Below are 13,871 nucleotides of genomic sequence, written 5' to 3'. Positions count from 1 at the left end.
AGGAAGGCAAATGGCATGTGAGCCTTTATTGCAAGGGGGTTGGAGTACAAGAGTAAGGAAGTCTTACTACAATTGTGAGACCTCACCTGAAGTACTGTGTACAGTGCCCTTATCTAAGGAAGGATATATTTGCCTGAGAGGCAGTGCAATGGAGGTTCACTAAATTGATTCCTGGGATGAGAGCACTGTCCTATGAGGAGAGATTGAGTAGAGTGGGCCTATACTGTCTGGAGTTTAGAAGAATGAGATTACCTCTCATTGAAACATATAAGATTCTGAGGGGGCTTGACAGGGTGGATGCTGAGAGGTTGTTTCCCATGGCTGGAGAGTCTAGAACAAGGGGACAGAGTTTCAGGATAAGGGGTCGGCCATTTAAGACTGAGATGAGGAGGAATTTCATCACACAGGTTTGTGAATCTTTGGAATTCTCTACCCCAGAGGGCTATGGATGTTGAGTCGTTGAATATGTTCAAGGCTGAGATAGATTTTTGGACTCTAAGGGAATCAAGGGATATGGGGATCAGACAGGAAAGTGGGTTGAGGTCAACGATCAGCCATGATCTTACTGAATGGTGGAACAGGCACGAGGGGCCGTATGGCCTACTCCTGGCCCTATTTCTTATGAAGCAGCAGTCAGCATAAGGAAAACGTACTGGCTGGGCCCTTTAAATAAACTCCTGCCATTACTTCATCGATGCCCACAATATCTGGGTGCAATTAAGCCCCAGCACAAATGAGTTGGAAATGGGATGTACATCACGTCATTACCGCCTCATTTAAACATCATGCCAGAATATTGCCCCAAAATTGGGTGCTATGAACTGAAAATTTCAGCCCGTCACATTGGATGAAACTGGACTATAATGGCCTCACTTCCACATCAAGTCTAACTTGATTAAAGAAAATAAATTTCAGAAAACCTCAAACATAGAATACAAAATACAAAACTGGTAAGTTGTACCTCAAGCAGTCTGGTTTACCTGTAAAGCTTTCATTCATTTCATAGTCCTTACGTCTCAGCGAAACAGTTCTTACTATCCGTGGGGCCTGTCCAGTTGGCTCAATAGTTGTAGCTTGTGACTTGCCAATGACTATTGTTGCTGGGGAAGCAGCATGGCCAGTACTAAAGTGACCTTTCACTAAACGAACAGGTGTCTGTTGAAACAAATAATTTACTTGGAAAAAATGTAAAGTAAGGCAATATCATTGGAACAAAGAAAACAAGAATGAAGTTTATACTTCTTTACCATGTAGTTATTTTACAATTGAGACCATATATTTGCAGTTAGCTTGAAATATACATTTATTTTAATAAGGAACTTGACAAATTGATTCAGCACTACTAAAATTAGTCTTTTATGAAAGGTCATATTTAATTACCACTTCCCATCACATGCTACATACCTTTACCACTTTCAAAGAGACAATATTCTTGGTCCGTCTTTGAGTCACAACAGATTTCTTTCCAGCACATCGCAACTGAGGTTTTGCCACACCTTCCTTCACTACCTGCGCCCACGACTTTTTCACTAAATTCAAATTGCATATTTTCAAAAAGGAGAGAAAAACAAAGAATCAAGTAAACTCTTAAATCTTCTGCTAGTTTACCTACCTTATTTCAAAAGAATGAAATATGTTTGACCTAAGTTCAACTTCCAGATACAAATAGGATATTACCTTCATCTTATTGCCGAAATCACATGGAAACTATGCCTTTAGGAAAATTCATGCTGAGCATTAGGCATTCTGCTATATATAATTTACTTATGTCTATGGGCCATCTGACTGCAAACTATACAATAAAAACAATCATACTGGGTTGGAAAGAAAAAACGAGATAGAGTGAAAAGAGCTTTCCATGCAAAGGCCATACTTCTTTTAAAGAAACATACTACCCCAAACCTGTTTTTCAGATGAACTTGAGACCACACAGCAAGAGTAAAGTGATCTCTAACTTTTCCTGGTGGTTTCCACATACAAGGTTAGTGCCTTGTGTGCATCACCCAAGAGATAGTTTATTTTCAGAGGTAGATGCACATTGGCAGATAGAGCTTCGGACCACAATACCTTGAGATGAATGAAACTCAAACTATCACAGGCAAAAAAGATAGGGCTTCAAACAATCTTACCTAAATGCCATGCAAAAATTGATCTACTACCAGGATGCAGGTTATTCGTTGCTTAGTACCATGTAGGGACAACCAGAGGAGTAACTGATTGCACTTTTTAAATGCCTTACATAAACCGAAACACCGCTGAGAACGGTGACCCACTACCATCCTCAGTAGGAAGAGGAGCTGCACATGGAATCTCAAATTGGAGAGTGTCCCCAATTAATCAGCACCTGCAGATACAGGTTAATTCAGTGGACTGACGTCGTGCTCATGACACTACTGGTCAAAACACTCCTATTTAGCATGAAAAGTCTTCAAGACAAGCTATCAACCAACAATATCAATTAGTCTTAGAATTCTAGATTCTCTGGGCCAACCCTTATAAGACCAGGTCATTGATTGGAAAGCTCTGTCAGTAACCATGCCAAACTTGACCATTTATCTGAGTCAAGCAGTTTCTCTACAAATGAATCTTAATGTGCTGGCTGACCAAGTTCAAGAGGCTCTCAGAATCAGGTCTTCCTTGGCCAAGAAAGAAGCACCAGAACAAGTCAATATTCCATCCAAATCTTACTCTCTGTGCTATGAACGGTAACTAATAAAGCCCTACATACAGCTGCCCTGCAGGGAATGGAGGGCACCCAGGGCTTCGGCCTGCATAAATGAGTTTAAAGCAAGAATTCTATGTTTCTTGTATTGAAAAGTGACCACAAGATCCAGATTACACACTGCCCCCATTAACAAAAAGCAAGTGATCACTTCAGAATGAAGAGTGCATTCATATGGGCAACATTCAGCCACTAATCACTACATTTAAACTGAAGTCCCAATGAAAAAGCAGCACGCCAACCTGGTGCAACACCCAGCTCCAGTTTACAACATACTGATTTGATTTTTTTTAAAAATCAACTAAAATGCCATTTCAATTTATAACGGTAAACATGTGAAGCAGAAACTCTCATATTTGACGAGTGGTATAACTAACTTAAAAAAAGACTAGAAAAGCAATTGTTATCTTTTGAGGTTCTTTGTCACGGTAAATGGTACAACTCTAACTGGCTCTGTTAAACTATAAAATATTATAGATTTAGGAAAAGCCATACCCAATAAGTTGGCAGCTGAAGCTCCAGTCTGCCTCCTGGAGTGTAATGCTGCAAATAATGAAGCACTTTTTCTGGAAGGTTTTTTCCCTGAAGTTGCCACCAAACTTGCCTTCTGCTGAGGTTGCTCAAACATTGCCAGTTTGAGAGAAGTTGGTGTAATGTGAGGAGACATAGACCGGGTCAAGACGGGGGGAGTAGCAACATGAGAGATGGAGAAACGCCCACGTACATTTGGAGAACAATCAAAGGATCCTGCAATTGGACTGGACATTTTATTGGTGACCAACTTTCTAAGCGACGAGGAAGATAACACCTTGACAACAGATGATTTCTTGGTAGCTGATGAGGTCGTCTTGCTTTGTGAAGGAGTTTTTGCAGCAGGTGACCTCTTGATAGAAGGCAAAGGAGTCTTGGCATCAGGTGACTGCTTGACAACTAACAAGGAGGGTGTCTTGACTGAAGATGGCCTCTTTGCAGGTGACTTTACGCCGGTTGTCAATGAAGACACCTTGCCTGATGAGGGAATTTTGGCAGGTGACTTCCGAGTTTGCTCAGGAGAAGCACGTGCTGAAGGAATTTTTGATCTTATGGGGCTTGAGTAATTTTCATTTAGCTCACTGAATTCCTAAAAAAAAGCATAAATTGTATTAATTCAGGCAAGGCTTGATTATAAAAAAAAGCTACTTGATGTTTGTAGCTTAATGGGGAATTATACAATCCAAAATACCATCTGATTTAAAATTCAAATTTCCAGCTTAAAAAGGGTTATATATTGCCTTGCAAGATGATTATATGCAAGGACCATAGAATTCTGGGGATTTCAAAATCCCAACCAACTTCTGCAATACAAGAATGCAGTTTCTATTGCATATTACAGGGCTTGGGGAGTATCTCAATCTAACATTTTTAAAATACTGACTAAAAACTGCACTAATTTGGTTGCTTTTATTTTGAATGCTCAGGCGTTTGAAACTGTTCAAAAAGCAGTTTATTGTACTCAGCCTCTGTTTTCCCATAAGCTAATCAGCTGTTTGCAGCAATAGCTTAACATTCAGATTGACTTTTACCTTGGCCAAGTGACAGGTAGATGTTAAATGGCAGGTAGAAAAATTGGCAGTTTCTTTGTTTAAAGTGCTGATATTTACAACATATTTCCTAGTATGGTAACCCAAGTCCAAGCCATTTTCAACTATTCACAACTATTTTCTGGCCCACAGACCTTTCCAATGGCTATGGCAGTTCCCATACAGGCCAGCAAAGGACAAAAAGCATTGTTGGCCTTATAAACACAAACTGAACTGCTCAGATACTTTCAGCCAACTTGCTTTAGTGAAAAAAGTGATTTGATGTTCAGGCATCCATTGGCTTAAAAAAAAAACGCCCATCTCTTGGCTGGTTTCGGTATTTCATGACATTGCAACATTACCCAATACAACTTGCCCTTAGAATGCCAGTGAGTTGAAGTGGTTGTCTGATTCCATGGGTTAACAAGTTTTCAGCTCAAATACGGATTTTCTAAAGCAGAAACTTAATACCATCTCTCTATTTTAGCAAATTTGTTTTATATTGTTTACTTTCTTTTAAAATTTTAACTCATTCAAAAACAAAACTTTCACACCCAACATTAATTGTTGTCATACCAGGTTCTTGCCACAAGATGGTACTGTCACCAAGCTTCTACATTAAAATGTTTACTGTTATAATACCCAACTGAAGGCACTGGATGGTGCTGTGGGGAAACAAGAACATTTCAGTTCTACACAGCACAAGCACCACAGTGAAGTTGTACATTATATATTAATACATTTCCCAGTAATCAACTGTCAAAAATCAAATAGTGAGCCTCAAAAAGTCATAACCTGAAATCCTAACTTTTTATTACAATTCCATTTTTACAGTGTGGCTTCTACTGCACTTCTAATTTTGCTTTTAAAAAGCAATCACAGACCAGAAAAAGTTATATGATAATAACTAGAAGTTCCATGGGTCTACCCAGTAAAAAAGAAATAGTAATTATGTCCTGGTGCAGGCCATAAACTCAGCTGGAATGCTCATATGCATAAAGTATTAAATATTAAGCTGAGATTCCAATGTTTATCTATAAATGCACATTAATAGTTACCTGAATTGTACAAGTGTGGATTCCCATACTGGAAGCACGTTTTACCACTGCACGTGGAGTACATCGAAATGGCGTGCTCACTCTGGTTGGAGTGCCTCCTTTCCGCAGAGGAGAGCTTGGTGGCATGCGCTTGTCAAATAATTCTGGACTTAAGTTTGCACCAAAAGAGACTTTCTTTCGCTTAGAAACTGGTCCATAAAATTTTTCCTCTTTTTCACTTCTGCGCTTTTTGGATAAGTATGGGACAGCAGCTAATGGAAAATAATTAAAATGGGACAATGTAGTTAAAAGCACAAAAACAAAATGAATGTGTAAAGCAAGATTAATCTTAAAAATTGCAGACCCCATAACTTATAGGACAACTAAAATGTCACCATCTTTTAAGGTGAGTAAACTTTTATTCTTAGAAAGTTCCAAAAGATCTCAATTATCCAAACTACATAATTAACAACTGTGCAGCATGCCGCTACTACATTATAATACATCAAGCCCACAATTAAATCATGATCGCAAAGGAACAGAATGAGATGCCAAATGGCATTCAGATGCTTTATTGTCAGTGAGTAAGTACACAGAAATAGAAAGAATTGGAATCATTACTGGATGGATTAGCAACTTACCATTTTTAACACCCATTCTTAATTTTACTTTATGTATTATTTACAAATAGTCTACTTCTCTCACGTCAGTTAACTGGAATTATCTGACAAGCAAATATTTTTAAAGCACTAAATTCAACTTTGTTTTTTTATTGGATTTTTTTTTACAACTTGCACTTATATAGCACCTTTAACATAGAAAAACATCCCAAGGTGCTTCACAGGTGAAATTTAAAAAAAATCTAATTTAAATTATCAGAAGTAGACTGCGGTACATTAAAAGATTTAAAATTTAATCTAGGCAAGACATTTTTGCTACATATGTAATCTTCAGATCCCAGAGCTATATTTTACCTGGAGGTGAAGGGGATGCTTTGCTGCTGGTATAAAAATCAAGTTCAGCATCTACAACTGAAGACTTTCCTAATTGTTCAGTAGCAGTATTCATAGGACCTACATGGTCTTCCCCAGCAAGTGATGTTATACTTTGCCGCCCCGAGTGCCACCTTGATGAAATGGTTGAGGAGGCAGGCATTTCTTGCATCAAATCTCTTTTCTCACTTTGTTCATTGGTCAAGTCTCGCTGTGGACTTTTAGATGCCCGACTCTTTTTCTTTAAGCGCCCTGCTTTGGTCAGATTTTCAGGTGCATCACTCTTCCTCGTTTCGCTCAGCAGGTGGAGTGAGCATGAAGAGGTACCACTTTTCTGTTTAATCAGGGCAGGTGTCTTTGCAACTACTGAAGGCGCCGATACCTCTGCAGATTCAGCCTGAATATCTGCAGCTTCCACATTTTTGTTACGTAATGATGGTCTACCACGCTTTTTGGGGGTGTGAGTATGCTCCATTTCAACTGATTTATCTTCCACTTCTGACTTTGCAGCTGCTGAAGGCTCAAAAATCTCTGCAGATTCAGCCTGCTCTGCCTGAATATTTGCAGCTTCCACATTTTTGTTATGTAATGATGGTCTGCCAGGCTTTTTAGGGGTTTCAGCCTTTTTCTCATCTATGACAAATGGTGTATGTTCCATTTCAATAGTTTTATTTTTCATAACCATACTTTGTTCTTTTCCCACTGAAGGCTCAAGCATCTCTTGACATTCCATTAGAGCTTCATTGGCAGTTAAGGACCTGCGAGTGGTAAAATGTTGACTCTTTTGTTTTGCTTTTGGTGTACCTTTAGTGGACAGGTGATTATTTTGCTCTTTCCCTTTAACACCTACATCAGAAAATGCAAGTGATGTAACCTTTGCCTCCGAAGAGAGATTTTCTGTAAATTTGTTTAATTCCAATGAAGCATTGTTTTTCTTGGGAGTTGGTTTTGCCAGGTGTGCAGTTGCAATACCATGAACTAACGGAGTCTCCTGGTTGCTCATTTCTTCATTTTCAGAATCAGTATCTTTTGCCATCTTTCGCTCTTCGAGTCTAATCTTGCTCATCCTCCCAGACGTTCGTCTAGCACTCGGTGAGGCTCGGGGACTCTTATCGTATTGAGAAATTGTGACATCAGATGCTTTTGCTGGAACACTAGATTGCTTTGTCAGGTCACTGCTGCTTTCTTTAACTGATATGTGCATATTAATCTTTTTTGGTTTAGTCTGAATTGGTTTTGTGGTCTGCTGCTTGAACATTTCATAAAGTTTGGAGAAAGGTGATAAATATCCCTGATCTGTAGGTTGCTCATCATTAAGGATCTTTGTGGCGCTCCTCCTACGCAAGTTCTTTGGAGCTGGATCTTGCCTTGCATTTGGTGTAGCCTTTTCTGATTTAGTTGGCACTTCGAAGACTTTATCCACATCTACTGTATCTGACAGAAACCATAAAATCCAAAAGGAGGATTAAGAACAGTTGTTCAAATTTAAAAAACATTAAGTTAACAAGCAAGGTTTAGGTTACATAATTAAACCACGAGTGAATTGTTATTTCTGTTTGCAAACAGGAGAATCAACTAGTGACAGACATGTTATGTGCATTACCACTAAGGATTTATAGGCTCATTTTCTGATTTTTGTGCTCACAGCCAGGAAGTTAACTTGCCAGCACACACAGCACATGATTTTGTGATACGCACTACTGGTAGGCAAGGGTTCCCACCTGCAACACGAAGTCTGAAAGGTAATATAGCATAACATGAATGGATTAGTTATCAAAAATTAGATTACAGTTAGGCTAAAAAAGCCTTGGAAAAACAGGGGCACTTTTCACCAGCACAAGATTACGAAAGGTTTTGAGAGGGTAAAATGAAAAACTGTTTCCAATCCGGGGGGGGGGGGGAAGAAAAGAGAGAAAAGTGGCAAGTTAGAAAGAAAAAAATTGAGGGCTTTTGAACATGGACTACTTTTGACATAAGTGATTTATTTAGGCAAAGACTGCAACATTTCAAATTGAATTGGAATTTCAAATTGTATTTGAAAAAGGGATTATAAATGGGTTAGGGAAAGAGAACAGAAATGGAATTAGAGATATAACTAGCACTAGTGCATATGCAGTGGGCCAAATACCCTCCTTCTATGCTCTTATTTCTAATTTTCCAGAAATTAGGTTTTAATTAAAATGGAGACTTACTGTACATTCCAAATTATATGAGCCAAAGACCAGATAAAAGAGGAGCAAGCCTTAAAAATGGCAGCAAGGGACAATCACACCACTCATAATAGGGTATAGGACAGGTAACTTTTAGCTGGTAAATGCCCTATGAGGAAAAGGGCGAAGGAGCGGGGAAGTCCAAATATAGTATCCAATCTGCTGTCCTGCAGCATTCACCTGGGTAATAAAGATTCCCAATGGGATATGCCCTGGGTGTTCACCTTGATTTGGAGAAAAGTTTCCTATAACCTAATCTAAACTAATGGGTTCCAGTTACCAACTCTCTTTTGGATGGTTCTGCTCTCTGCTCCACCTGTGTAATTTTGTGGATAAGTAACCTTCACCAAAAAAAAAAAATCAAACAAAAATTAATGGTTCAAATTCATCTAAGTGCAGCTACAACAACACAAGGTCGGCACCATGCAGGACAAAACAGTCTGCTTGATCGGCAGCCCATCCACTACCTTAAACCTTTATCCCTCCCTGTACTATCCACAGTATGCACTGCAGAAACTCACTTCCGCTTCTTCAACAGCACTTCCCAAACCCACAACCCCCATCACCAAGGGCACCATCACCAAATTCCCCTCCATGTCACACACTATCCCGACTTGGGACATATATTGCAGTTCCTTCAACATTGTTGGGTCAAAATCCTGGAACTCCCCACCTAACAGCACCATCACTACATATATTGTAGCGGTTCAAGAAGGCGGCTCACCACAACTTTCTCAAGGGCAACGGGGATGGGCAATAAATGCAGACCTTGCCAGCGACTCCCACATCCCAAGAACGAATTAAAAAGAGTTATTTGTATGCAAATCAGACATCTAAATGTGTACATCCAAAGCATAAAATTAGAATTCATGAATTAGCTTTATTACATGCAGTACAAGAAACACCAACCAGATTTACGTCCACTTGTAGACTGACGACCCTTGCCAGAAGGTTGTGAACCATCATCTACTCCCTGTTGAACATGAAGAACCTGTTAATTCAAACATTATCACATTAAGAAAGGAACAGATAAATTTGCTGAGAGTAGGGAGGAGAATTGTGAGTCAGTGCCAATCATTATGAGGGTCATTTCCGAGGTACTAGTACATTGGAAGTAGGCTAATACGGTGTTGACATTCAAATAAGGTGACAAAACTTCAATTCCACATAAAATAATAGAAGCAATTATCAGGGGTAAATGTGATATTCGGTACAATAACCTAGTAAACAACGGTCAGCATAGCTCCAGAAGGGGGAAGATCCTGCTCGAGTAATCATAACTTTGAAGAAATGACAAGTAGGGTGTGGAAAACCCTGAATGTCTGCCCAGATTTCCAAAAGACATAACAAATTTCCAAACTAAAGGCTATTAATTTTAAGTTCAACACTGTGGGGGATTCAGGGTAAATCTTGGGAATTATGAGAAATTGGTAAAGAAACCAACTGGTACTTGTTAGAGATGTCAGGGTAGGGAGGAGGCACTGAGTGGGGTTTCCCAGGGCTTAGTTTTTAGATCACTACTATTTATAATTTATATTAATGACTTGAATTCAAATTGGTCAAATTTGCAGATACCACCAATCTAGGAGGGGCAGTAGAATCCAAGCACACAACTCTGAAATTATAGAATAAGTTGAGCAAAACTTAAAAAATGATAAAATTGAACGCAGACAAGTGTAAAGTACTACATGGGAAGAGAAAAATGGACGACACATTACACGAGTTGAAGTTGAGAGACCTACGAATTTTAGTTGACTCAACAAGTGAGATGAAACAGAAAAAAAAGAGGCCTATGATAAATGTCAGGTTCATAATTCAGTAGAAAACCAAGCTGAATACAAAACATATAGGGGAGAATTGAAAAAGGAAAGGGGTAAAGAAAGTGTATGAGAATAGATTAGCAGGTAACATGAAAGGGAACCCAAAAGTCTTTTATAAAAACATATAAATAGTAAAAGGGTAGTCAAAAGGAAGAGTGGGGCCGATTAGGGACCAAAAAGGAGATCTTGTGATGGCAAAGGGCATGGCTGAGGTACTAAATGAGTACTTTGCATCTGTCTTCACTAAAGAAGAGGATGCTGCCAATGTCACAGTAAAGGAGGAGGTAGTAGAGAAATTGGATAGGATAAACATAAATAAAGAGGAGGAACTTAAAAGGTTGGCAATCCTCAAAGTAGAAAAGTCACCCGGTCCGGATGGGATGCATCCTAGGTTGCTGAGGGAAGTAAGGGTGGAAAGTGCAGGGGCTCTGGCCACAATCTTCCAGTTCTCCTTAGATATAGAAGTGGTGCCAGACGACTCTAGGTTTGTAAATGTTACACGCCTGTTCAAAAAAAAAAGGGGATGGATAAACCCGGCAACAACAAGCCAATCAGCCTAACATCGGTGGTGAGGAAACGTATAGAGACAATAATCTGGGACAAAATTAATTGGCAGTTGGAAAAATATGGGTTAATAAATGAAAGCCGGCATGGATTTGTTAAAGGCAAATCGTGTTTGACTAACTTGATTTGAGTTCTTTGATGAAATAACGGAGAGGGTTGACGAGGTTGATGTGTATATGGACTTTTAAAAGGCATTTGATAAAGTACCACATAATATATTTGTTAGCAAAATTGAAGCCCATGGGATTAAAGGGGCAGTGGCTGTGTAAATACTAAATTGGCTAAGAGACAGAAAGCAGAGAGTAGTGGTGAACAGTTGTTTTTCGGACTGGAGGGAAGCGTGAAGAGGTTTTAAGACCACTGCTCTTTTTGATATATATTAATGACCTGGACTTGGGTATACAGGGCATAATTGCAAAATTTGCAGATGACACAAAACTTGGAAATGTAGTGAACAGTAAGGAGGACAATAACAGACTTCAGGAGGACACATGGCAGATTACATTTAATGCAGAAAAGTGTGAAGTGACTCACTTCAGTAGGAAGAATGAGGAGAAGCAATATAAATTAAATGGTACAATTTTAAAGGGAGTGCAGGAACAGAGACCCCTGGGTGTGTATGTACATAAGTCCTTGAAAGTGGCAGGACAAATTGAGATGGCTGTTAAAAAGGCATATGGGATCCTTGGCTTTATAAATAGAGGCATTGAGTACAAAAGCGAGGAAGTTATGCTAAACCTTTATAAAATACTGGTTAGGCCCCAGCTGGCATATTGTGGCCAATTCTGGGCCCCACACTTTAGTAAGGATGTCAAGGCCTTAGAAAGGGTTCATAAGAGATTTACTAGAATGGTGCCAGGAATGAAAGACTTCAGTTACGTGGAGAGACTAGAGAAACTGTTGTTGTTCTTAGAGCAGAGAAGGTTACGGGGAGATTTGATAGAGATGTTCAAAATCATGAAGGGTTTTGATAGAGTAAATAAGGAGAAACTGTTTCCAGTGGCAGAAGGGTCAGTAATCACAGGACACAGATTCATAGTAATTGACAAAAGAACTAGAGGCGACATGAAGAGAAAAAGAATTACGCAGAGTAGTTATGATCTGGAACGCACTGCCTGAAAGGGTGGTGGAAGCAGATTCAATAATAACTTTCAGCAGGGAATTGGATAAATACTTGGAAGGGGAAAAATTTGCAGGGCTATAGGGACAGAGCCCGGGTATGGACTAATTGGATAGCTCTTTCAAAGAGCCAGCACAGACACAATGGGCCGAATGGCCTCCTTCTGTACTGTATCATTCTATGATTCTACTACCAATGTAGAGCAGCAATCGAAGTTAAAAGAATGTTGAGCTACCCAAGTCACAAGAAGTTGTGATTAACTATGTATACGATAGAGTATGGAAAAAGGTAATACTACTTTAAATTAAATTGTAAATCTAGAATATTAAGTTACAAGAGTAGGACAAGTGTACAGGTTCAAACTAGTAAAAGGTGAATTTAGGATTAATATCAGGAAATTCTTCTTCACAATGATTAACACATGGATTGGACTTCCAGATAAAGTAGTAGAGGTGAAAACCCTGTAATTTAGGAACAATTAGATGCTGCAATGGCAGTGAAATGTAGGATGTTTCTGGATCGATTAACCAAGATGGACCGAATGGTCATCTGTAATCTTACGATCAGGGACTTACTTTCAAAAATTCATATAATGTTATGCGCCAACATGACTACAGCAGCATGGGTGCATATGGAAATTGTAGGAATTTTGAGATGAAACTTCCACAAGATGGTGTTTTGACAGTAACAGAAAGCCAAAGTGAACAAGCCTTACATTAAAGAGAGTAATTTTCACGACAATAGTTAGATAGAGATTACAAATTGAAAATCAATTTATATATTTGGGTCTCTGTCACAAAACAATGGGATGCGCATTGCTCAAACAGCAAACTCTCAGTCTGAGCAACCATAGCATCAGGGGAAATGTCAAACAAAAGATAATCAACTTGGCACACCTAAGAACAATGTGCAACAAAGAAGACAGTTTAGAAGGAGTGGGAGAAAGAGGGAAAGGTGGAGAGGCAAAGAAACAAGTGTTGAATATCCAAATTGGGGGGGAAAAATGTTATTCTCCAGCATAAAAAGCACAGAATTGCCCTGAAAGAATCTTAGTATTTGGGCTGAGCCCAAAAGCAACTTGCAAAATGATCAATTTGCTGTTCCCCACATTTACCCTATTCAGATCAAATTAAGAGTCAAACTGTAATCCATTCCATTACATGAACTGACACGTATAACAACCAACTGAAGCTAAAATCACAATAATTACACTATTAGGAAATCCAAGGAACAAGGAGAACAAAATTCAAATTTCATATAAAATGCTACATTATTTCCAGAACCAGACTATACATTGAATCATCAATTACTTGCAATGACAAAAGTAGAAGTGAAAGTCTTTCCGTGAGGATGATAGTGGGCAATTTTTGAATCAGAGGATTAGTTATTCAAATCTACAGCTATTGGGCAATATATATGTGCTCTAGCTGAGCAAGAGAATCTGCTTGGAACATTCATGAGTAAAGTATTTTTTTTTTAAATTGGTCTCAGGATTTGGGAGATGCTGGCTAGGCCACATTCATTGCCCATCCTTACTTGTCAGAGAAAGTGGTGGTGGGTCTTGAACCACTGCAGTCCTAGTGTTGACACCACTCCCACGATGGTGTTAGGTGTAGGAGACGATGAAGGAACCCTCAGTCAGGATGGTATGTGACTTGGGAGGGGAACTTGCAAGTGCACCCGTGATACTATTTTATTCGTTCATGGGATGTGGGCGTCTCTGGCGAGGCCAGCATTTATTGCCCATCCCTAATTGCCCTCGAGAAGGTGGCGGTGAGCCGCCTTCAATGCTGTTGCTGCTCTTTTCCTTCTTGATAGTAGAGGTGCTGTTGAAGTAAGCTTAGCAA

General features: G+C 39.3%; 1 protein-coding gene across 2 annotated transcripts in view; it reads right to left on the bottom strand.

Moving 5' to 3' along the window:
• Positions 1 to 13,871, bottom strand: part of mki67 (marker of proliferation Ki-67) — a 46,713-nt gene that overhangs the window by 18,145 nt on the left and 14,697 nt on the right. The window contains exons 6-11 of one of the 2 annotated variants that reach the window (XM_068002372.1): positions 9,430 to 9,511; positions 6,293 to 7,744; positions 5,340 to 5,590; positions 3,218 to 3,842; positions 1,405 to 1,529; positions 981 to 1,155 (exon numbers count right to left, since the gene is read on the bottom strand). In XM_068002372.1, the coding sequence (XP_067858473.1) occupies positions 981 to 1,155; positions 1,405 to 1,529; positions 3,218 to 3,842; positions 5,340 to 5,590; positions 6,293 to 7,744; positions 9,430 to 9,511 (2,710 nt within the window). The remainder of the gene's footprint in view (positions 1 to 980; positions 1,156 to 1,404; positions 1,530 to 3,217; positions 3,843 to 5,339; positions 5,591 to 6,292; positions 7,745 to 9,429; positions 9,512 to 13,871) is intronic. The other variant, XM_068002373.1, reaches the window with a different exon arrangement.

Source organism: Heptranchias perlo, chromosome 21, assembly GCF_035084215.1.
Source record: "Heptranchias perlo isolate sHepPer1 chromosome 21, sHepPer1.hap1, whole genome shotgun sequence".
NCBI lineage: Eukaryota > Metazoa > Chordata > Chondrichthyes > Hexanchiformes > Hexanchidae > Heptranchias > Heptranchias perlo.
This window is presented reverse-complemented; position numbering and strand designations above follow the sequence as displayed.